Raw genomic sequence first — 26,901 nt, forward strand, 5'->3', positions numbered from 1 at the left:
ATTAGTTACACACAGAGAGATTGATCAAATACAATATATCAAGGCCAGTTTTCTCAGAAAATAAACATACACCATGAAAACTGAAATGAAAATGAAGGAAACGAAAATGAACTCTTCAAAAGTAGATTACATTTGGGGTATTGGTGTGACCTCATTATTTTCAAATTATAAATGGATATAGAAATAAATACTGGTGTGTGTGTGTGTGTGTGTGTGTGTGCACTGTAGTTCTCTCCACTAAAGGACCTGAGAGAAGTAACACACTAATGGCAATTAGCATACCTAGCACCTGTTTTTAGTTTCTATACACCATTCTCTACCAAAAATAAAATTAAAATAAATGAATGATTGGAGGAATGAATGATTGCAGACCTGGGCCAAGGCAAGGAAAATACCAAAGAAGATAAGCACAACATCTTGTTGTGCATGAAAATAAGGAAGTGCTCAAAGAGTGATGGGGATCAATTCAAGACGACATAGAAGCCATCTTTAAGAAACTCCCACTGGACAAATCTGGGACAATTTGATTATCGAAATAAACTATAATAATAATGGATTATAAACTTTTAAATTAAAAACTACGTAAGTCTATCCTAATTTAAATAAGTGGATTAAGTAATAATATGATGAAGAGCAGGATATTTACGGTTTGAAAGTACCTCCTTACAAAACACTGCAAAAATAAAAAAATAAAAAATAAGCTTCACAATGGAGAAACAGGCAGACAACTTCTTAACTGAGTGGAAAAAAAATGTAAATAATGTACCACAGGATGGAATGCATTAAAAACTCAGCATCTAGTTGATGTTTTTACTGCCAATGATGTAAAAACTAATCCTAAACATGTAGGAAAAACCAACAAGTCTAAATTGAGAGAGAGTCTAAAAAATAACTAGCTGGTAATCTTCAGAAGTGTCAAGGTCCTAAGTTTAAGGAAAGACTGAGAAAAGGTGCTAGATAGCAGACTGAAAAAATGTGACAACTAAACGCAATGTGAGAATCTGAACTGGATCTTTTTGCTATACAAGACAGTATTAGAAAAACTGGCCAAATTTTAATGGAGTCTGAGCATTAGATAATAACAACAGACCCACGTCAATTCTTTAATTTCGACAGCTGTACTGTGGTTATGCAGGAAATTTTCCTTGTTAATGGGAAATAATTATTCAGTGGTGATGGGATATTGTATTTACTATGTACTTGATATGGGCTGCCTCTGTGTCCCCACCCAAATCTCATCTTGAATTATAATCTGAATTGTAATCCCCACGTGTTGGGAGAGGGATTTCATGGGAGGTGATTAGATCATAGATCATGGGGGCAGTTCCTGCCCCGCATGCTGTTCTTGTGATAATGAGTGAGTCTCAAGAGATCTGATGATTTTATAAGCGTCATGCATTTCCCCTGATGGCACTTGTCTCTCCTGCCGCCATGTGAAGAAGGATGTGTTTGCTTCCCCATCTGCCATGATTGTAAGTTTTCTGAGGCCTCCCCAATCATGCAGAACTGTGAGTCAATTAAACCTCTTTCCTTTATAAATTATCCAGTCTTGGGTGGTTTTTTATAACAGCATGAGAACAGTCTAATACAATACTCTTAAAATATTCAGAAAAATAAAAGTCTTTGCATTGTACTTGCAAACGTACTATGAGTTGGACATTTCTTTTTCTAAAAAATAAAAGAGTAAATTAGAAGTAAGATAAAAATAGACAAAGAAATCTCAATAAGAAAATGATTTTAAATGGCAAGAAATAAAAATAAAATAAATAAAACACAAAATAGGAAAAAGAAAAAACGATTTTAAGACAATGAGAGAAATAAAAGACAGGCAAAGGATATAGGATATGAGTATTAGTAGATTTCCAGAAGGAAAAAGTCAAACAATGCTGTAAAACAAATGTTTAAAAACTATAACTCAAGAAAGATTTCTCAAGTTTAAAAAAAGTCTTATATAAACTGAAATGAAACTCTAGGTAACTAGTAAATACTTCCCAGAATGGTCAACCTGTAAACATAGTTTAATATGGAATTTTAAGGCTAAGAAAGAGGGATCTCAACAGAGGACAAAATGAAGCCAGAAGCAAAATCAACAGTCACTTTTTTTTTTTTTTTTTGAGATAGAGTTTCACTCTGTCGCCCAGGCTGGAGTGCAATCCACGATCTCAGCTCACTGCAACCCCCACCTCCCAGGTTCACGTGATTCTCCTGCCTCAGCCTCCAGAGTAGCTGGGATTACAGGTGCCTGCCACCACACCCAGCTAATTTTTTGTATTTTTAGAAGAGAAGGGGTTTCACCTTGTTGGCCAGGCTGGTCTTGAACTCCTGACCTTGGGTGATCCACCCGCCTTGACCTCACAAAGTGCTGGGATTACAGGCATGAGCCACCACGCCCGGCCATCAACAGTCACTTTTAAAACAAGACAAATAATTGTAAGTGTTTTTCCTTGGCTCTTGCTGAGCTCACAGGTATTATTAATATTGCTCAGTGATGTTTATTTGAGGAATCAATGCAGAGTTGGATGTGACTAAGAATTGGCCTCTAGTAGTGTATGTGGAACAATTATGGGTGAGAATATTTTCAAAGACATTGAGAAAAACACTAATTCTGTACAATCTGAAGCGGAATCTGCAAAACTGTGTGACAACTAATAATGATAAAAGTATGGGTGGAGCAGAACAAAATTTTAGTTGGATAAATTTACCAAAATTTATGAAGATGTACTGCTTAATCCTACTGTTGTTCATTGTACTATTCATCAACAAGTACTTCGGGCACCAATTTGATTATGTGTTATGAACCAGTCACATCAACAGTCAACTTCATATGCTCTTGTATGCTTAAGTGTTGGCAGTTCTGAATATTTTTGTTGATAAATAGGAGTGGAATATTCTTAATTGCCCAACCACACAGAAGGTCAATAACATAACAATGGCAAACATTTTTTGTGTGTGTGACATTTTGGGACACTGGCTGAGACAGAAATTTATCGGGATGAAAAGAATTTCCCTTAGTGACTATTAATAAACCTTGACTGGCTTTGGAAATTCGTGGTTGCTAACGACTTGATAATGTTTCTTTATGAATTCAACCAAAAATAACAAGGTAGAACAGTGTTCATTATTTAATAATGAAGTCATTTCAATGACAACTAACTTTTGAATCTCAAATACTGTCAAGCTGCTTTATATATTTCCCAGGCGGACAAAAGTTAAGATCAGAAGTGAGGTTCCATCTCCACTCCAATCTGCTGTAGCTATGTTTCCTGAGTTCAATCTACAGTTCAAGAACCATTGAAAGGGCTGCAAGGTCAAGCCTCGTAATCCCAGCATCTTTGGGAGGGGCCGAGGCGGGTGGATCACAAGGCTGGGGAGAGATCGAGACTATCCTGGCTAACATGGTGAAAACCCTGCCTCTACTAAAAAAATACAAAAAACTAGCTGGCTGTAAAGGGCGCTTCAGGTAGTCCCAGCCATACTTGGGAGCTGAGAGGGAGAATGGCGTGAACCTCAAGTGAGCTCTGAGATCGCTGCCTGCACTGCACTCCAGCCTGGAGACACAGTGAGACTATTAAAAAAAAAAAAAAAAAAAGAACCATTTTCAGACCTCAATGAATGAAATAATATGATTACTTCTATTTCTTGTCCTTCTTTCCCATGCGTAGTCTTTCCATGTCTTATTCTCTATTTTTTCCTTCATTCTGTAACACTTTTCCAATTGTCTGCATGGTTTTAAGCTACTATCCTTCAAAATCTTCCCTAAATATTCCAGCCCGAGATTTCATCCTAGACTCAATGTCTATGACAACTATTATCTGGTCTTTCATTTAACCCTTTCAGTATATTCATTTTGCTACTCATTATACTTCTACCTACACAATCAGTATCTTCCTGTATACACTGTCAGTTCCTTAAGAAAAAAGCTACATCTTGAAGAGTGTAACCAGAATCATTGGAAATGCTGGTTGATGAGCTGGTTGAGCAAGCACTTCAATAGTTACAAACATAAAAGCGATGAATGAAGAACTCTGGAAAGCCTCATCAGCACTTCATCTCTTAAAAATGTAATACAACCAACATTAGATGGGCATTGTTACTTTTAGCTAGTCATAATTGTCTGTATCCCCAAGGAAATAACAGGTAAGGTAAAATGTGTCTATACCCCTAAAAAAATAATAAGTAAGGTACAATTATTTACTACAGTGGTTCTCAACCAGAGGCAGTTTTGCTCCCCAGAGAACAATTGGCAATGTCTGGAGATATGTTTGTTTGTCAAAACTGGAGGTGCAGGATTTTACTGGCATGTAGTGAGTGAGGCGAGAGATGCTGCAAAGGGGTCGTGTAATACTCAGGGGAGCCTCCCATAACAAGGAATTATCTGGCCCCAAAATGTCAACAGTATCAAACTTGAGAAACCTTAATTTACTGTGCCAATGTGGGCTGAATATGTGAAAATAGATTTCAATATTTGTTTTCGACTTTTAAATTATGGCATTTTTACATAACTGCTAGTTTCTATATCTGAGCATCTAGGGTAGATGTTCTCTTCCATATTCATCCGCATTTCACTAGACTGAAAACTCCAGAAAGCTGGAAAGTGGGTTTTGTTTGTTTGTTTGTTTTGTTTTTCAAGGTTTGTCGAGCCTCAGTGCTCAATAAATATTGTTGAGTGAATAATTAAGAATTGAAGTGTTTTCCACTCATCCTTCACTCCCCAACACATCAGCATTTGCTTTCCAGAACTACTGACCCTTAGAAAGCTAGAAAGGCCTTTAGAGATAATCTCATCTCATGATTTTTAATACTTAAAACAGTGACATTTTTTTTTTTTTTTTCCAAATAACTTCCTAGAGGAAATTCTAGTTCAGAAAGCAAATAATCCTAGCGCTGCCCCCATTGAGTGAAAGGTGAGGGATCTGGAGCCCAACCACCAGCACATTGTGGTGTCCCCTAAAGTGTGCATTCAAAATCTAACACACTCACATAGTCCTTGGGAAAACTGAAGTAGAGAGAAAAAGAAACCGGAATCAAGTCACATGGCCAGTAGTGGTAGATGGGTCACCAGCCGAAGCTGCTCTAATCATACCCGGAAACACAGGTGCAGAACAGAAGCTCTTATTTGTTTTAAACTAACCTAATACCACACTACGCTTTCATATAAAGATGTGTGTGTATGTGTATTTGGAACCCCTATTTTCTAGAGCTGATTTCTCCCTTCATGTTCAGTCCCATTTCACTAGAATAAAGCTCCACAAGTGCCTACCCACCATAGGAAATTCAAGACTTGAGCAAAGTCTGTGTAGATCAACAAGCTATAGAGACATTTCTTTATAAATAATTCCTTCTAGTGAGGCAGGTTCTTCTATGAGACCAAATTAGGCAGAAGAAATTTAGAAAAGTCCTTCAACATCCACTTGGCCTTCCATGTATGTAAATTATTCTTAATGGAGGTAGGGGGAGGGTTATTGCATCATGATGTTTTAGAATTAGGAGAGTGTGTAGCTTGAAAAAGCACAGTCTCTAAATTTATTTTAAAATCCCCTAATACCTACAATTTTTACAGTACAAACCTCAGAAAGCTTGTCAAAATATTTTTGGCTGTCTAGCGGGAGTACTTAGAAGATAGTGATTCTCTAACAAGTCATAGGAAAGTGAAAAAGGAGAGTCCAAAAGAATTAAGGATAGGCTGAAGCATGAGGTTTCTGTGTTGATCAAAAGACTCCAGTATATCTAAAAACAGAAATTTGAAAACAGAAATTAATGTAGAAACTTGGGTGGGGTCTCTTCATCCACTTAACAGTCGATACAATTGTCACTAAGAACAATATAAGGAGACTGGGTCTGGGCATAGAACTACGTGAAACAAACAGGCAGGTGATGCCAAAATTCAGACACCTTCTAGGCCAGGACCTTCACTGTTAAGGAAGCCATTCTTAGACTGTGACTTTGTTATTTATTCTCTTATATTTTGTTAGTTTCTTTTCCACACCATTAGCATAGAAAAACACAAGATGACTGCAAGGTCAATATGACAGCAAGGAAGATTCCGCTGGCTGGAGTCGTGCCGTGATCTTGTCAGAGTCACAGGATTCAGATGGGAGACGCTGTCCCCAAAGGTTTCTACCACACAGAGAACACATGGTAGGTAGCGATCAAATTGAAGCAGGTTATATACCCAACCTAGACTTACCTTCTTGTCACGCAAACCCCCAATGGCTTACTTTTAGGATTCTCATATAAAAAAGCTGAACAAAACTGATGTGTGAATTAGTGAAGGTCAATGCTTGAACTATATTTAAGGACCTGAGAGCCAAAAATAGTTTCTGTTTTCCAGTAAAATCCTTTTGTAAGCAACAGCTTTATAAAATGTCACAATCACAGCGGTGCAGAGGGTACAGAGAGATCCGTGACTATGACCATGAGACTGGTCTTGGAGAGGTCTCAGAACAATGATACCACCCTGATGTAAAGGACGAGACAAGCAGAAGCACCGTCCTCTCATTTATTCCAACCTATCTGAGCACTCCCTGCCACTTCTGTCCATCTCAGTTTATCTACAGCCCCAGCCAGGATCTGCAAATCCCATTTAACCGTCACAGTTTATCATTGCTTAATCTTTGTGGGTAGCTGTTGTCTTGGTGTTTGTTCTTTTACAGCTAACAGCTCTTCATGAAGGCTCTAAAGACAGGCCACACATCTCATCCTCAATTTACAAATGAGGAGAACAAACAAGACCCAGAGAAGGGAAAGCTTTGCCTGAAGTGTCACAGCTAATGTCAGAACCGTCTGCATCCAGGTGGTCCAGCCCCTTGTCTAAACACTCACTACTGGTTCACAGATTGCCTCAGCCTGCTCTTTCCTCCCCAGTACAGAACATTCTTCTGTCAACAGGTTCCACTTCAGAGGACAGTCATTTGGTAAATTTCAACAATCATTATAGAAAGTACCTGCCCATCACCACAAAAGATCAGATGAGTCTGACTTTATTTTTAATCATTATTATCTTGTGAGATGGGAAGTTTCTCTAGATGTATTAATTCCCATAAATGAAGAGTTTGGCTCATGATAGCAGATACTTGCTTTGGTCCTCCAAGCATAGGCTGTGTTGAGACTGGAAGGAACAAGGATCAGAAACAAGCTTCTGTTTATCTCAGGGTAGCTTCAACTATCATAACCAAGGAATGCTGTCTTGCCTCTTGGGTCAATCACCTAGGACATCATTCAAACCACACCTCAATCTTCAGTTTGGTGATAGTCTGTAAAAACTAGTTTGAGATTCCAATTTCTATTAAAAAGTATTAATGTAAATTATAGATTTATAAAATGCAAGCAGTAAGATTTTTGTAGGGGGTTTAGTCTACCAAAGTCTACACATGCTCGGAATTTTTAAAAGGTATCATATCCAAAAAATATTCAAAATCTCCCTCTAAATTACAGAAATACTCTTTTAAAAATACAAGTGGTCTATTTACATGTATTTCATTTTTACATCAAGGCCAGCTGAAAGATCCATTAAAGTTGTCATACCTTTCATTTGTAACTAATTTGTAAATACCTCTCTCCCGGTATCTTTAAAAAGAGTAGTATTTTGGTGATAGTAACAGTTCTACTGCCTACTCCTGAGCTCAGAAATTAAAATGATAGAGACATTTGGTCCATTTCCTTGCCCTAAACAGAAAATTTTCCATAAATGGTCATTTATCTTCTCTTAGTATTCTCTAAATCATCCATCTATTCTGCTGATGAAAAGTTCTGGAAATACTCAGGGTTCTGTCACCAGAACACAGTCCAAGGTTTACCTGTTACCTGAATGCAGGCCCCCCTATGCAGGTACATAACGGAATCGTTCCTAAACAATAAAAATAGATTCTAATACCAGAGGCAGGATAACACAGAAGAAAGTTCCTAATTTTTGAAACAGACAAACAAATGGGTTCAAACACTGACTCCGCCCTACCACTTAATCACCTACGTGACGTTGAACGGGTTACCGAATTCCTGAGTCTTGAAGTTTAGACTTATGGTGTTTAGAGTTGCTGTGATACTTACATAGGCTCATGAATATAAAGCATCTAACAAGAACTGCACATGCAGGTGTTCAGTGTTTCCTGTGCCCCACTGTAGGTGTTGGTGCAACTTCGTAAGATTTTTAAAACTAAGATTCTGTCAAAATGAATATTCCAAGTGTGTAGACAGATGTATAGATCTAAACTTGAGGTTAATTTGGAAACTGAGGCAATTTTAGTAAAAGCTAGAACAGCTACCCCAATCCCCATTTTATGGATAAGGATATAAAATCAAAGAAACAAAATTTCAACTACATCCAAAGTTAGCCCCTTTTATCTTCCGGGACTAATGGCGAGGCAGAAAATGGCAAGTGAAAAATATATCAATGCACCCTCAGCAAGGTCACATTAGGAGTCCATTCATCTAGAAAAGAGCGGGAGAGTGGTCCAGAGGGCAAACATTCTCATCTTAGCTGCCATACCAAATTACGGCTACGTATGTCTTTAGTCATCTTTGAACAACCGTGTATTTACATGATGGTTAACATTAGACTTTTCTGAGATTTCTTGCATATTCTTAACCACACAAACCCAGTCACACGGTCTCTCTGATGATCGCTGAATGTCGAGACCCAACTGTGGAGAAAAACTGTCAATTCAAACTCAGAAAAATAGTCACATTAAATCAATACAAAATTTCAGTGTGATATAGGAAATGGTTTATGAAACATGCTGCTTTCGAACTCATTGCTAATAGAATAGCACTGGAAATGGGCATACAGAAACATGATTATTGTAAATTATTACAGCTTCAGTCCTAAAAAATAATTTTTCCAGATAATTAACATAAGGTAGAATTTTAGACATGTAAGTAATTCTCCATTGGTGATTATTTATTCTAAAGTGTTTAGATTATACATTATCTGTTTAACTGTTGAAGAAATTAGAGCATAAGAGCTGCTTTTTTTTTTTTGAGACGGCGTCTCACTCTTGTCACCCAGGCTAGAGTGCAGTGGCGTGATCTCAGCTCACTGAAACCTCCGCCTCCTGGGTTCAAGCTATTCTCCTGCCTCAGCCTTCTGAGTAGACAGGATTCCAGGCACCTGCCACCACACCCAGCTAATTTCTGTACTTTTTAGTAGAGACGGGGTTTCGCCATGTTGGTCAGGCTGGTCTTGAACTCCTGACCGCAGGTAATCCACCCGCCTTGGCCTCCCAAAGTGCTGGGATTACAGGTGTGAGCCACTATGCCTGGCCAAGAGGTGCATTTTTAAAATTAACTGTTTTCCTCAAAGAGGGGCATTGATTACATCCCTGTAATAATCTAAAAAATACATTTGTATTTACCTGACATTAATAAAGAAACAGCAACAGAGATTGATCCCTATTCTTCCTTTAATATAAGTAGTAGCTAGTGCTCCATTGAATGACAGAAAGGGTTATCCTCTAGGCAAGACTATGGGAGAGTGAAGAAAGTGTTTCCCAGATGCTTACCTGAGACAGTCAGACAAACGGCCCCTCAGTGACTCAGGGAAAGAGGTTCTGGAGCTTACCCGGATGGAACTTGAGGCACCTGCACCTTCTCTAAAGACCACTGCTGAGCTTTGAAGACACAGGAAGCCCCCCAGGCCCTGGGAGACCAGCACCGCTGCTCAACACGCCTCCTTTTCCTTCCCAGCATTACCAGCAAAGGCTGAACTCCAACTCACAAAATTCCTCTTGGTGAGGCAGTGATCCGATTCCAAACCACCAACGTTTAGTTATGACCGGGGGCTTAATTCTTCAAGGAAGTGCATCATAAAAGTCACCCCAAAGAAACCTCCCATTGGTGATATAAAAACGTGTGTGTGTGCTCACACTCATGTATGTGCGTGTGTGCCTACGGTACACAAGTGACTAGGGGCTCTTACCCTCCTTTCCACTTTTCCCACCTCTCCACACAGAAGTAAGATTAGCCACATATGCCTGCTCTTGTTTTCTCTGAAATAATTCTGTAATTTCAGAAGTATTTTTTAAATGTCTGGTCCTGGCTCTACCCACTTCTAAGCCAACCTTTACTGGCATCTTTGGATCTTCCATTTCAGAAGAGAAAGCCAGAGGACAGAGAATAACCTACTCTCAAAATAGGTGAAACAAGGCCTCATTGGAGAATTGAAGGCCTGTTAAGTAATAGCTTATAAATCCCCCCTGATCAAAAAGTCAGCCATGTATAATGTTAAAATTATAACTCCAGCCTTAAGGCACTGTATTCTGTGCTTGAAACAGAAGTGATTTTAACCAATCTTCTGAACTTCAGAAGGACAGACTGGTTAGTAACTCAATGGTTTGCTTAAATTTCAGATAAGAAAAGGTATTGGACTACATCCCATTTCTACCCCTCTCAACATCTGAGCCAAAAGTCCTGCGTTATGGTACCAATAGGAAATTCCAGGAATTGTTTAAAGGATTTTTAAATTACTAGAGCCCAGAGGCCTTTGGACCTTTTTTGATAAGTTTAACCAAGAATTTGTACAGTGATCTTCACTAGGACTAGAAGTGGCAAAAACAAAACAAAAAACAAAACAAAACAAAACCAGGGTCAAGAGGATCTTTGAAACCAGTTTTGTTTTTTTTTTTTTGGCCTGTAATGGAATTTTATCTGAAAACACGGCACTTAAAATATTGCAAATATTGCTAAGTGTATGTGAGACACCAGTTCAGAGAATAGTTACGGTAGTTTATAGTTTAAAGGAACAGTTGCTGTAATATGCTTGCTACTTTGATGGTTTATAACTATTTTAATCTACAAAGTGTAATGTAATGGTCAAAGTATGATACATTTTTAACAGGCGTTAGCAGAAGCATAGTTATTATAGAGGCTTTTTTAATTAATCAAATCGGATAGCATAAACTAGCTCTTAGATAAAATACATGGTAACCCTGATACCTATCCCAAGAAAGAAAAGAGGCACACGACAAGTGCAATAGTTTAAATATACTGAAGTAGTTTGGTATACCAGTTTAAATATTTTGATGAGCCAACTTCAAACTGGCTAAAATAATTTAGGTGTTGACTCATTTCACTAGGAAGTCTAGAGGAGGAGAGATCTAAGACTTGGAGGGTGTGGTGGGTCATGTTTTAATTCCCAGCTCCCATAACGCCATCCAATGTCGGCGTCATCCTAAAGCTAGCTCTAGTCAAGATTGCCTGATACAAGCTTAGAAAACCAAACGCCGCACGTTCTCACTCTTCAGTGGAAGTTGAACAATGAGAACACATGGACACAGGGAGGGGAACATCACACACCTGGGCCTGTCGGGGGGTAGGGGGCTGGGGGAGGGATAACATTAGTGACGGGTTGATGGGTGCAGCAAACCACCCAGGACGTGTGTGTACCTATGTAACAAAACTGCACGTTCTGCGCATGTAACCCAGAACTTAAAGTATATGAAAAATAAATAAATACATAAATAAATAAAGATTGCATGATCGTTGTCAGTAGCAAAAGAATCCAAATGCTTTCTCTTCGGTATCGGGGAGAGTGTATGTTTCTGTCCCGGCATTCCAACTTGGAACGCTGAGCATGGCCCTGACTGGAGCGGCTTACATCCTGTGTCCCTTGCTCATGTTGTGGCCAGGGAGATGCTTTGTGCAGATCGGCTTTTCCAATTATGATGCGTTTCCAGTGCTGGGGATGAAATCATTTCCTGAGAAGGACAAGGATCATGTGGAGGATTGACACTAGTAGTCAAACTGGAGAACGAGGAAGACTGAATGTTGGATGTTCACTATATGGACAACTGGTCTGAAAGACACTAGCAAGCCCATGGCAGTATTTATTGAAAACTGCTGTTAGTATAATACTAATGAGAAAATATACTAATATATAAATATACTAATATAATACTAATAAGAAAATAATTCCCAGATTACAAACGAACAACAACAACAAAATTTCAAGGCCAGTATGTTTCCTTTTTTATTATTATTTTTGTGTTTGACTTAGATGGTTGAATGTTTTCATTTTCATTTATAAGCATTACATTAATTTCCATGCAAAAACCCAAGATCGCATATGTCTGATTTCAATTGGCCGAAATCCAACCCATGAGTTTGGATATTCAAGACCAAAATGAACACATTGCTTGACCTTTCCATGAGTAGACATCATGGGTGTCCTTTGAAAGATCAGCAGGCCTCCTGACCTCTTAAACACCAGTTTGCCATGAGTCCATACGAAAACAGGGAGCCAATGCCTTACAGCACCGAAATCAGGCAAGTAACTTCATTCATGAAGACAGGACACCTCTAGACCAAGGATTGCACCCACAGATATTTCCTGGTTCCTGCTCTATAGCGATACCTGCTTTTGAACAAACGTGGTACCTTCTATTTGGGGATTATAAGTTCTTCCCGCCCGTTTTCCTCAAAACTCTCAGGAAGAGTTAGAGATTTTACAAAAAAAGCTTACCTCGACGACCCCAAAAGGAATAAATACAAAGACACCTACTTTATCCAGTATGTATCTTCCCCAGCTTTAGATGGAGTCAACATGTATAAAGCTTTAAAAACTTCTCTCAGTAAGACAGGAATCAGGAATATCAAAGAGGGTAAAACAGGACCCCACTATTGAAGGAGAACGAGGCAAATGCAAAGAAGCATTCCACTGATCGAGAGAAATGGGCAAAATGAAAAAATGATAGAATTTCAAGAGTGGTTGTTAATTTATACTGAAACACACTTTGCAGTTCTGACGATGGCAAAGATTAGTGCAAATAATAATTATAATGGTATGTTCTTTAACAGGATTTAAATAAGGCTTCAAATAATTACATATGCTAAAACTAACATTTGGAAACCGTAATTCTGTTTGGAAAACTCAAACACACCCTTCCAACCACCCAGTGTTCTCTGATTTGAGGACAATTACATTCAATGAAGTTGCTCCAAAACACAATTTGTAGTATTATCACTTTCAAAGTTTACATTGTTTGGTGGAAAAGGGGGAAGCTACTCTGGTCACTGGTCAAAATAAATAAATCCAGCTAACACGCCAGGTAGTTCCCAGGTTCATATGATTCTCAAATATCAGTAGTGGTGAAAGCTCGCAAAAGACAAAAGCAAAATAATAAAAATAATACAATAGAATCGTTAAGCATCAGAGATTTGTTTCCTCATACCCATGAACAAATCTGCACCAAGCATGAAACAGAAAACAGCAAGAGGACTCATGGGCATTTTCATCTATGGCTCAAGATCTCCTTAAAAAGAAAAAAAACTCCAACAAACCAAAGAGCATGACAATAACCACAAAAAGTAAACAATGAAATCAGAAGCAGAATATGAAATAGTAATACACTGTTTCAGAGCCTGCACCATCCTGCAGAACCAGGAAACTTAAAATTTGTTCTTAACAAATCCAATCTAGGCTGGATATGTAAAAAACAGAAAGATAGCATCATAAACCAACATGACACATTATCAGAGTTTAAGAACCAGGAAAAAAAAAAAAAAGTCAGCTAACACTCAGAAAAATTTGTCATCAATTCTGAAATGGGGCCTTGTGACATCGTCAGGATTGATAAAGACAGAGATGGACTTTCCCGGGTTCTCAGTCACTAGCTGCTGCAGTTTTTTTGCCAAACGGTCATCAGGCTGGTTGGGGTCCCCTCCGTCGGACTGTGGGGAGGGGATGCTGGTGGTGCTACCTCGCCTCTGGAGCTCCAGTGTCAGCCGGTTGGCTGCCTTGACATGCTCAATGGCAGTGCGCAAGTGCTCTGCCGGGTCTGAGCGCACAGAGGACAGCTTCCGGGCGTGAAGCATGACTGTCTCCTCGGACAGGTGTTCCAGCATGTTGCACTGAGGGATGAAATAATTGGGGCACATCTTGTTGACCAGACAGTGTTGCAGGTCATCGATAAGGCCCAGCAAAAAGTGGGCTGCATAGTCTTCTTGCGCCAAGTAGTTGGCAGGAAGTCTGTCGCAGGCCCAGAGCATCATGCTCCGCAGGTGATAGGGGCTAATAGCCTTGGGCCGGGACAGCAGTTTAATGATGATGGCTTTGCAGGCCTGATAGGCCTGCATGAGGCTGCTGGAGATGCACTTCTTCAACTGCACCTCGCTCCTGGCAAAGGACAGCCGCCATTCATTGTCCTTCTTACCCTTGTAGGAGCAAGCAGGCACCAAGTAAAACCCACTGATGACCTCTTCCTCAGTAATCTTCCCATCCCAAAAGTGGTTCTCCATGAGCCAGCTCTGGGCCACCGCAGGCCAACCTTTGAAAGATACCACAGGGACAATATCATACAACATGCGGCTACTCCCTACACCCAGAATGATGGAGATGATGGTCCCATTTTTTTCTACCTTCTCCACTTTTGGCATCCCTCGCTGGGGTTTCTTCTGTATTTCTGATAGGACAATGCTGATAGAATCATAGAACCAGTCAGCCACTTTGGTAGGTGAGAAGAAGTAGTTGGTGGCACCATTGATGTGATCTACAATGGTGCAGCAGTCTTTCCATTTACTGATTGTCCCCTCATCAAAGAGCCGAAGGCTCAGCCAAGAGTGGCACAAGGCTGAGTGGCGCATGTCGAGTGTCACAGGCTGATTACGGTCATGCAGCTTGAGGGCTGGCACCAAGAGGGTAAAGTCCATATCATAGTCAGTCCCCCGGGCATAGACATTAAGCTCGTCTAAGTCCAGGTCCACCACGCCTTCCCGGACACCTCCAGAGAGCAACAGGTACTCATTAGCCACTGGAAGCTTTTGGTCCAGCTTTTGCACCATTCCTAGAAATAAAAAAGGGGAAAAAAAACAACATTATTATAGGAAGCACAGACATAAAGAGTCTTATGCATGAATACAGAATGTTCTGAGGTTCCAAGAACCAAAATTCATTATCAGTACAAAATCAGATCTCAGGCTGCTGCACAGATCTGGTCAACAGTACTTTTACACTAGTGCTAGAATCCACCCTTTTCCAAATGGAAGAATTATGATAGATTTTTCTCTCTTAGTGAAAAGCAGTATATCATTTTCAATAATAAACCAGGGCCCTTCTTCCCCCAGTCATCATCTCAGTTAACGGAACTGCCATCCACTCAGTCGTGCAGACTGAAAACCTCAGTACATTTCAACTCTTTGCTGCCCTTCTACTGCCAAATCTTTTCCATGAAACCTCTGCCAGGGTTCTCACCTCCTTCCCTGTTCTCCATCTCTCCTGCCATCATAGGAGGTTCGGCCTTTTTTATCTCTTGCCAAAGCAGTTTTCCTTCCCCAGGCTCTTTGCACTTCACTTTTCGTTGTACCAGCGGTTCTCAGTGTGGGCTGGAGACATTTTCAGGGGTAATGAGTTCATAACTCTCTTTATAATAATACTTACACATTGTTCGACTTTTTTTTTTAAGAGACAGGGTCTTGCTATGTTGCCCAGGCTGGTCTCAAATTCCTAGTCTCAAGCAATTCTCCTACCTCGTCTTCCCAAAGTGCTGGGATTACAGGCATGAGCCACCATGCCCAGTCTTGTTTGACTTTTTTACTGTGTTGCCATTGTACTAATGGCACAAAAACAAAGGAGGATAAAACTCCCAGTGCTTTAGCAGCAGCCAAGACACTGATGCCAAACTGTACTAGCAGTCAGTAGATTCTTTACCACTGACATGCATTAGCAATTTTTTTAAAAACCCAGTTTTACTTAAGAAAATCCTTGATGAAGAAAAATAAGTTATTTTATTGAATCTCAACCTTTGAGCCATTAGAAAGATTATTTTCCTAATAGTCTGTGTGAGGAAATGAAAGTAACCATAAGACCTCTCTTCCTTATACTGAAATGGGAAATCTGTTTTCAGGAAAAGCACTCACGTAACTGAGTTGTGAGCTGAACTAGCTTCTTTGTTCATGGAACACCATTTTTACTTTAAAGAACAATGGAAAACTATGGGCTATTTAGATTTGGGTATTTGGCAGACATTTGCTTCAAAAATGAACAAAATGAGCCTGGCTTCAAGGAAACTACTGACAACATTTATTGCCAATGATAAAACTGAAACTTCTAAGAGAAAATTAAATTTAGAAAATTCCGCACCATGAGCGTGACATCTTCCCGAATTGTATACGTTTCTGATTAAACTGGCGGTGATATTAACGAATGTGATTTCTGATGAGATTGTGAGTCCTTTTGAGAACCATGTCTCATGTATTAAGCAGGCATAGAAGACTCCGCGCATGCAGTAGGAACATAATTGAAGCTATGACTAAATGATAAGGGAACGAATGCATGAAATTAATAGGTGGATAGCATTAATAGATAGAATTAACATAAATACTTAAAGGCTAGACTTAAATGACTGTTCCATAAACAACATATACGTTTTCCCTCCTTCATTATATATGTGCTTATGCTTGATTATCTGACAAACTACCAGCATCATCCTGTGATTTATTTAACAGCGTTTCCCCAAAGATCATAAAGACCTACCACAAATGATTATAATATTTCATTATTCATTGTAATTCATAGTTTGCTCTTCATAGGACAATCCCAAATCAAATAAACCATATGCACGTGTTTTGTTACTATTATCGTTATACTCTGAATGTTTGTGCCCCCTACTCACATGTTGAAATCCCAACTTTCAATGTGATAGTATTAGGAGCTGGGGCCTCTAATAGGTGGTAGGTGATTAGGCGTGAGAGTGGAGCCCTCATGAGTGGGATTGGTAGCCTTATAAAAGAAACCTCAGAGCGCTTCCTCACCCCTTCTGCCATGTGAGGACACAGCGAGAAAACAGCCCTCTATGAACCAGGAAGCCATCCCTCACCGGACAATGAATCTGCAGGCACCTTGATCTTGGCTTTCTTGACCTCCAGAATGGCGAGAAAGAAATCCCTGTTGCTTATAAGCTACTCAGTCTAGGTCCTTTGATATAACAGCCTGAATGAACTAGACAATTATACTTTAAAATTTAACGCTCACTTATTAAATTGTGCTCTTTTTCACTCTTTAAAATCCTATTTTCCAAACCACATGAACCATGAAAAAGTCTTTTATTTAGTACCATTTCCTTACACACAGAAATATGGCACGTTACCATTTTCTTTTTAAAACCGTAAGTGGCACGTTACCATTTTCTTTTTAAAACCGTAAGTTAGCCAACATTATAGTGTCAACGATTCACCAGAAAGAACATCCAGCAAACCTGACTTCTTGGCTGTTTCTCACACTATCTGCACTGTGATATGGCATCCAGGTCCCTCTTCAATAAAGGACTTATCCCAGCTGCTTAAATGCTATCCCTTAAGGATTGTCTCAGCTGCAGAAGGCCGTCTTCACCAGGTCAGGTCCTGTGGCTGGGATGGTGGTTGCAGGTGCACATCGAGTAAATGATTGGTGTGGGAGTGTCCCAGCTCAGGATACTCTGAAGGGCCATTCAAACTGAGTTCCCAGTGGGGTTGGCTGTGGCGAATGATGCGCCTGCAGGGAAGCTCAGCTTCTCCTACTTGAACCTGCTTCCTTCCCCACTTCGACAGGTGTAGATCCCAAGGGTGCTGCCTCATAAACATCCTAACTCCATTTCAGAGGCTGCTTCCTGAGAAACCCAGCATACTAAATACTATCTAAGCAAAACAGAAGATACTACCTACTACCCAAGCAAAAACTGTCTTCAGCATGGAAAATATGTTTTCTTTTTAAGCCAAAATTAATCTGGATTGAGAGTTCTTATAAATGCCAAGACAAAGATCCGTTTCTCAAATGTCATTATCTTTTAATATTAACCTCATCTTTGCCAGGTAAAGAAATACTACCACCCTACGTTTTGGTTATTGCTTTAAAGGATAAAATTGATTTCTCAGATTCAGGTCAGGTTGTGAAAATCATTTTCATTATTTTATGAACTCACATGTCAGAACAGTCAGTTTCAGTGAGATATATTTGATAATGAAACAGTGTACTCTTCATTATTTCAAACATTCTTTCATTCTAGCATTCAGAATACCATAAATATACATGAGAAACACTGTGAAATGCTGTGTTGTGGTTAGTAAATAAGATCTGAATCTATTAAAGCTATATTGTTATTTGAGTACCACACTGTTGCCTCCTCTTAGGCACAACTAACTCAAAATCCTATGTATCCTTTTGTCCTGGACAGAAGAAAACTGGTTTTGAGCCCACCAGCTAAGACTTGTCTATCTAATCAGGGTAACTTGTGCATTAACAACCTAGAGATAATCTGTCTACAAAAGTGCCACTGAATTTTGCCTTGGATTGTCACAATTCTGTTTGGAGAGTCTTGGGTAAGCCATAGCTAAAACTCCCTTCTGCCCTCTGCTGGATATAAGAAGTTTTAATGTGTTTTCACTTGTCAATATATACACTAGAAAATTCCTGCCAATGATAAAATATTCTCTTTCCTCCCAACTGATGCTTATGCATCTCGTTAAAATGTTGATCCTTTATTCAAAGGAGTCAACATCAAGTATTTGGCTAAATTCTAATTTTCAGGAGGTAGGGTAATTTTGAACACTTCTTATTCCTTTTAAAGTGAAGAAAGCCCTTTAGCAGCAGAAAGAATACTGCAGACACACATTTACTAAGCCCCTGGAAGTTAGAAACAAAGTCCCTAAGGCCACACTGTTCCAGAAGCTAATCCCTTCTTACATCCACATTTCCATTTAGCCTCCCTGAGCGCATTAGTCTGCAATTTTACAAATGATACGGTAACACAACTGGAGCCTTCCCCAGCGTTATACAAGCCCAAATGTCTTCCTTGAAAACTTTCCTGGGCTAAGTTTAAGTGAAAATGAGCTGACATCAGCTATCATGGCAGATGGGTTGCCATGCAACCAAAACACAGGGCTGGAAGGGAAAAAGACAGAGGAGGGAAGCATTTCAACTGTACGCTTTGGCTGTACGGATCAGTTCCAACAAGTGCATCTCTGCAATGATCCAAGGTTTTTTGTGTAATTATGGGAGGATAAGATCGAGTGACCCTGGCTGTTTAGCTGTGAGATTATCCAAAGGCAGGCGTGGGAACAAAAGGAAGATGCACATACACCACTGAGCTTGTTAGCAGCAAAACAAAAAAAGAAGGATAGAGGAGAGCTAGTCCCTTGGGTGGGTCTCTTCTTTTCATGGAGGCACTGGCATATGCCTGCTCTTAAGTAAAACTGCCACTCAACCTCCTTTCCTGTGATTCTCCATTTCTTGGTTTTGATATATTTCAGAGTTTTTACTTAAGAATATCTTAATAGTACCCTTTTATATAGATACTCAAGTCCTAAGTTTAAGGAATGTGTTTCATGTCATGCTTTCAGTTATCTGCTGATTATCTTTAGAATATCAAGTGAAAAATGGAACTCTGTCCCTGACTTCTTTATGTTCTAGTGAATAAAACTATATCATATTCCACTAAATTGAAATTGCAAACCTTCATCATGCAAACATATAATGCCAGATTGCTAATACTAGAGCACAAAAACTAAGTATCATTTCTTGTTGTCTTTACAACCCCACTCCAGTAAGTCTGTGAAAGCTCAAATAGAGAGTTCAAGAAATACTAAGTAGATAAGTCAAAATAGTACTTGTATAGATTTCTTTAAAACACACACACACACACACACACACACACATTTGAAGGGAGAAAGATTTATAAAAAGTAAAATTTTTATGTCTTATAATTAAAGTTACAAAATTAGATAAATTTTATTTTTATATACTTTTGAAAATATATATATATATGCCTGAATATCTCAATATATTCATTGTTTCATATAAAAGAGCTTCCTTTTTTGGCTCCAACTCATGTAGCACACACCAGTAACAAACAGTGTCTTATTCCGGCAATGGGTTTTAATGGGAGGAAAGGTATAGGGTGGGATGATGTTGACAAAGTCCTTCTTTGATTCTGATGCATCCCCTAGGATAAGTCTCCTTGGTTGACAATAAACAATATAAAACCTTCCTATAAAAATATTATGGTTTATGTTTCCAGGGCAGAAGTATTTTCGTCAAACTTACTTGACATTCTGAGAAACATCTGAGAAGTGGGCATGGCCACCTTTTCCTAGAAAGTCACTCATCTATGAAATACTTAATGACCCCAGTTGGAAAAGGTTTTAGGCCTTTCCTCGTTCATGCCCAGAAATCATCTCTCTGAAGAAAAAACTGGTTCCAAGAAGAGAAATCACTCATTCGAGGTCATACGGCCTTAGTGACAGACTACCAGCATTGTTGCATTCCAACATTTGTGCGAAGATCAGAATGGCACATACGTACTGATCTCCCCACGACAATGCACAGTGGCTTCAGGGGGAAGCAGCAGACGTCTCAGGGCAACGTGCCGGCTTTGCATTTTTATTGGTCAAATCTTTAGCGGGACCTGGGACAAATGGCAGAACATGTCTGAGCATCCACACTTATCATAAGGAAGAAGGGGCCTGGCTTGCCTTGAGAGAGCCATTAGTATTCCCAAATAGACTGTGAGACCCTGGAAATACAGAAGACAAAAATGGAGCTTTCCAGTTTTTCAGTAATATTCTGAGTTATTAGTACTCACAATTATAGTATGTTTTATATGTCAAAGAGTCTGTTTTATTTTGCATAATTTGAGACAACTGCATATAATCTTACTTTTTAGAAAACTGATTAATTCACATATGGTAATGGCAATGCCCTACTGACCAAACTCTCTCTCTATATATATATACATATAGTAAGAGGGCTGATTCAAAAGATGTCTCTCAAAGGAGTCTTTCTTTGTATTTCCCTATTTTGATACTGATATGTATGCAAGAACATTGGACTCAAGACAGGCTTGGGCTTGGATCCTGGGCTTGTCATTTACTATTTAAGTGAGGCTGACAAATTAACCTCTCTAAGCAATTCTTTATCTATTAAAAAACAAACAAATTGATGAAAAGTAAGTAAATGCATATAAAAACCCACCCTTACAGGATTGCGATGAAATGTCTAAGCACATCGTCGATATTTAGCTCATTTTCCCCATATGTTCTTCCCTTTTCCTACCACACATAAAACTGGAAGAGCAAATAACGCAGATTCCACAGAGTTATTTCAAAGGTTTAATTAAACAAGATAATCTATTTAAAGCCTCTAGCACATGCAAGGCACACAAAACATGTCAGAGGAAGGGAAATGAATGAAGTATTCTCTCCCCCGGCTGTACCAAGACTGATGCTAGCCAAGGCTGCTTTCTCTGAGTGGATGCCATCGTGTGGCACGACACACAGGGTGGCAGGCAGAGGGCAGGCTGCATTCTAGCTCTTTCTTGTCCTCTCACCCAGGTATCCCACGGAATGAACACCCTGTACATCCTAGTGGAGGGTCTTGACCTGAACTCGTAAGTTAGCACTTTCGACACCTACTGTCATTGTGAGCTGTGTTCGTGGTATATCTTTCCTCCTAAACAAGATAACAATACACAATCATCCCTTGGTCCCAGGAATGCCTACATATGCCGAAACGTGTGCATACTCAAGTCCCATGGCTGACCTTGTGGAATCCGCTTACACAACAAGTTGGTCCTCTAAGTAGGTTTGATATCCTTTTCAAATAGTATATTTTCAACCCGCATTTGATTGAAAAATAGCCACCTATAAGTGGACCTGTGCAGCTCAAACCTGTGTTGTTCAAGGGTCAACTGTGAAGCATCTGGCACAGTAACTCACAAAAAGGCATGGCAAATGAAAGATCCTATCTTAGGCGACATCTATAACCTCCTTGTGGTCAAGATTTTTTTGCTGCATTGCTAGTGTAGACTTTAGATTAGAAGGCACCTGTTTTTTCTGTGTACCATTTCTTTCAATCAACTTGAATATCTCATTAACCATAACCTAGGATTATGGAATTTGCTGCACAATAGAATATGAAATCCTGTCAGCATATGTGTATAAAAGTGTTTACTAATAATCTAAAAGACGGGAAGAAAAAAATGCCTCTCTAATCTTCCATTATTTTCCTTCTTAAAAATTAAAACTGAAGGTCTTAAAAATGGGTGGGCTTTGTCAAAGTCTTACAAGCTATTTTAAACAGAATGAACATGAGTTAGACCTGGATTCAAGTCCAATTCATTCATGCCAACATCAACCACTGTGGACCTTGGTTTCCTTAAACAAAATTGTAGAATAACAACTGGTACAAGTTTGTTGGGTGGTCATGGGAATAAAATGAGAAAATGCACAACAAATTACTTAGTGTGTGGTTTTGTGCTTAGTTGGTAATCAGTAAACAGGGGTTGCTGGCACATGCATACACATACCAATATATTATCAATATTTTTTTTCCCATCAACTAAGTCCTGACCTTTCTTTCTTTTCAGTACTTAGGATAGTTTAAGAACTCATGGTTTTTGCCATTCAGAACTTACCGGCAAGACTCAAAAGAGAGTCGTATTAGCCCTACCTAGCAGCTTCCCAAAGTCACAATAGGGTACAAAAGTTACAGATTGACATTTTATAGGAATGGTGTTTGCTTGAGAAGGCTCATTCTTGAAAGGCCAAAAAGAAAAAAAGTGAAAAGCAAGAGTAATGCCAATATGGTGTCAAACAGCTACGTAAGGATACAGAAATGTATCAGGGATGACCACGTTCATGCTCCCCCGCTCTTCACAAGAACCCACAAGCTTGTGATGGAGATGTTCGGAACGAAGTCAACTGTACCCCATCACTGACCCTTTGCCCGGGACCAGCTGGGGCCGGTTTCCATTCCTTTCTCACTTGGAGATGTATACGTAAACATCTCAAATTACTCCGTATACATAAACATATTAATTACTCCGAAACTGGAAAGCTGTGTTTAATTGGGGAGGAGAAGGGGGAAGTCTACATTTTAGAAGAAAAATAATGAAGTAGGCCAAGTCCAAGAAATTGCAACAAAGATCAAGATAGGATTCAAACCTCAGATTTTACTTATTCACGCAGTAAGTATGAGCGTCTCCGATGAGCCAGTACTGTGCTAGACACTGAAGAGACAAAGGTGAAGAGAAACACACCACCCCCACTGCAGAATGCTGATTATTTAGTGAGAAAGCCAAGTGTTAACTGTGTCAATCAGGATGGGTGAAGTTACGCTGAGTAACAAAGCTAATACCTCAATGACCCGAAACAACCAAGTTTTATTTTTCACTCACACTAGATGACCCTCAAGGGTGAGTGGGGCAGGAGGGATTGGGGGTGCTTTTCTTTCCTTCATTGAGGACCCAGATGGGTAGAGCAAGCCATGTCTAGAAAGAACTTCACAGTCACTCTGCTGGAGGAAAAGAAGGTTCTAGAAGTTCTCTTTTTGGCAGTTAAATGCTCTGGCATGGAAATGACGTACATCATTTTCATACACAAATCATTGGTCAAACCAGTCACATGGTCCCATCCACACCCATGAAAGAAAGCACAATTTCTACCACATGCTGGGAGAACTGGGAATCTGCGACATGCAGCATGAACAGCTCCCACACTAATCAGATAATTACACACGAATCAACATATGATTAGAAACTGAGATAACAGCACTGAAGGAAATGAATAAGGTCCTAGCCAAAACGCATAACAGGAATAGGAGGAGTGAAAATTGTTTAGCCTGAAAAACAGAAAATTCAAAAAGGCTATGAGAGCCATCTTCAAATACCTGATAAGTTGTGCTAGTAAAGGAGAAATGGAATTTACCCATATGGTTTCGCTGAGTAGAACATACAGAGAAACGTTTTCAGTGTAATGTTGTGTACTCATTCATCCGGCAGAATTTTCTAGCAATGCTGCCTGTGGAGGCAGTACCTTTCCTATCCCAAGAGAGGATCAATCAGAATCTTCAGCAGGGATGGAGTCTCAGTATAGATGTCTTCCAAGGTGGCTGCCCATCCCAAGAACCTACTACTTAAGACAGACAACTGTAACGTAGACTTCTAGAGCCACCTATGACCATCCAGGGTGGGCCCAGTCACGGTGGCTGTAAGAAGACCATACTCTGAGCATTACACCCAAAGGCTGGATGCCGCCCTTCCTTCTCATCTGGCCTACCCTATGTCATTTGTAACCTGCAGCCCTGCTGCTGTCACATCCTCCAGGCGACTTCACCAACTTTACAAAGAGATAACTAGCACTAGCAATGACACACATAACAGCAAAAGAAGAGCTGAATTTATAGTACACGTTTGAAGTACATGCATCTCATGACAAGGACTCTCTAAGAAGGGCACAAACATTCATGCCACTACCATGCACTAAGGCACAGGCTGAATGCTTTACCTGTGTCATCTTGTTCAATCTTCTTGGCCCTTTCAAGTGGGCAATAGTGTCCCCCCTACTCCTTTTTTTAATGAGATGGAGTCTCGCTCTGTCACCAGGCTAAAGTGCAGTGGCGCAATCTCGGCTCACTGCAACCTCCATCTCCCGGGTTCAAGTGATTCTCCTGTCTCAGCCTCCCAAGTAGCTGGGACTACAGGTGTGCACCACCACGTCTGGCTAATTTTTGTATTTTTAGTAGAGACGGGGTTTCACCACATTGGCTAGGACGGTCTGGATCTTTTGACCTCGTGATCCACCTGCCTAGGCTTCTCAAAGTGCTGGGATTACAGGTGTGAGCCACCATGCCCAGCCTAGTGTCCCCATTTTACAGATAAGAAAATTAAGAAAAATAGCAGCCAAATAAATTGTTTATGGCCATGATAGCTGACCTGGGATCCAAATTCAAGTTGATCCTATGCTGCTTTCCTGTATTAAATGGGCTTTCCTAGGAGAGAATAAACAACGTAATACCTTGGGCCTTTAGAACTGCCACATAAACAGTATAGGAAACAGTAAATAGAAATTTATTTCTCCATCCAAAAATGGAACAAATTCTATTTTGGAGTAAACAGATTTCTAGAGCAGATTAAAGACGACTTTAGTCATCTCTGAGGAATAAAGTATATGAGCAAATGGGTCAAGGATCACAGGAAAGAGATGATTATAAATGACATTATGAAAAGATACTTAGTGCTGAGACACAGCTATGTGTGTGCACACGTGTGCGTGTGTGTGTGTTGCATACTTAGCTCTTGGACAACTTTCAAAGAACATTCCACCAGTGTTTTAATCACAACGGCATCCTTGAAATTCTTTCAGGCTCCCAGGACAAACTCTGAAAATATTCCCACGTATTCAGATGCGTAGTCTAAGATGTTATTTTAACCCAACATCAGAGCCTTCATTTGAAGGTCATACCCCCTAAGTTTCTACTACGAGATTGAGGAGGCTGGTGGAGGTAGCCAGGAACACGATTGCCAAAAACATACTAACCACAAGGCCAGGAGCTTTTACTGAACTCTGAGGCAAGAAAGTCTTTTCCCTTTACGGACACAGCAGTATCTATCACGGTCACATTATGTCTCTGTACAAAACTCTTATCAGGCACACTGAGATATGCAGAAAGAAACAAAGAATTCTGTGTCTTCTCTAAAAACAAAAACTGGTACCCATCGAACTGTGATAAGGGATTATGCTCCTTGTGACCAGCACCCTAAAAAAATGTGTCACTATCCATGTAAAAGCGACCCTGAATCGGTGATCTACAATACACATTCGAATTTGCTAAATTAGCTTAAAAATGATCCCAATTTATATAAAGAAGCCTCCTCCAAAGGACTTACAATCTATCATTGGCTAGTCAAAGAAGACCCTGTCTTACTTTAGACAAGTTTACTAACTTGTTTTACTGTTTACTTTAGAAACTTTCAAACATATACACTGGTAGGTATAACAGTATAATAAATTCCCACATATCCATCATGTTTGCCATTCTTATTTCATTTATCCTATTTTTTTTGCCTAATATGTTAAGGTAAATCCCAGACAATCTATAATTTTACCCATAAACAACACTTTCTCAGTTAGACAAAGACATTTGTCTAAAGACTTTTTAAGTATAACCACCACTCTCATATCTAAACAAAATTAATAATAGTTCCTTGTTATTACAGACCTCACTTGAATTTACATTGTTCCTAATATATGAGTACGCGTGTGTGTGCGCGCACACACACATGCATGTATGTGGCCTTGTTGATATCCTGCCCTGTGTCCCCAGCCCATCCCTGGGTCCACTTGCAGCTGTGACAGGCAGTCCCCCAGATGTTCCCAGTCCCTCTCCTCAAGTGCCAGTGACTCTGCCCCTTTGCCTAAAGGCAACCTCTCTCCAGCCACTGCCAGGAAGTGCAGGGGAGTTAATGCAAGAGAACTGATACCATTGGGGCAACTGTCAACCAATGGGGCAGAATCAGTAGATAAATGCCCTGGCTTCCCCAGACTCTGTGGGCGATTCTACATTGGGTTCTACACAACCTCTCAGATTAACCCGTTCAATTGCTCATTAATAGACAGAACCTTTATTGGCTTCTCTCCCTTCTGTCTCAATGGCTCTGTTCCCTCACTCCTCTTTCTTTGTGTCACCTCCCAAGTGAACCACCACAGCAAAGTAATTGTTGTTTCTGGAACTGTAGTGGGTGGGGGGTGTAAATCAGGGACAGACAGGCTCATGTCTGTTAATAATTCTTAATGAAATTATATTTCATATGGACAACTGGCCATGAGCCTGGAAGCCTAAGTTGTTGATAAGGGATGACTTCCTCCTTCCCACAACCAGTTATAGATCCATTACACGTCTTATAAAACTAGATCTGAGAACAATTCTCAAAAACAGTTCATTAGCCTTCTCAGAGCAGCAAGCTTGCTTTTCTGTGCATTTACAGCTGGCATCTTCCCTACTATTTCTTGCTTTGTTGTTATCTCAATTCTCACTTCCCAAGGGACATTTTTAAGACCTCTGGAAAGCTTTGGAGAGGTGAAAATCCGTATGTTCTTCAGATACAGGCATTTTTCCCCTTAAATTCCAAAGAGAACAATGGGGATTAAGGTTGGGGAAGGTGA

The 26,901-nt window shown here is 39.8% G+C and overlaps 1 protein-coding gene across 1 annotated transcript in view; it reads right to left on the reverse strand.

The window, feature by feature from the left end:
• Positions 1-11,937: 11,937 nt before the first annotated feature.
• Positions 11,938-26,901, reverse strand: part of MB21D2 (Mab-21 domain containing 2) — a 118,364-nt gene continuing 103,400 nt past the window's right edge. The window contains exon 2 of the mRNA XM_017956071.3: positions 11,938-14,774. Within this exon, the coding sequence (XP_017811560.1) occupies positions 13,510-14,774 (1,265 nt within the window). The 3' untranslated portion in view covers positions 11,938-13,509. The remainder of the gene's footprint in view (positions 14,775-26,901) is intronic.

This window comes from Papio anubis, chromosome 2, assembly GCF_008728515.1.
Source record: "Papio anubis isolate 15944 chromosome 2, Panubis1.0, whole genome shotgun sequence".
Taxonomy (NCBI): domain Eukaryota; kingdom Metazoa; phylum Chordata; class Mammalia; order Primates; family Cercopithecidae; genus Papio; species Papio anubis.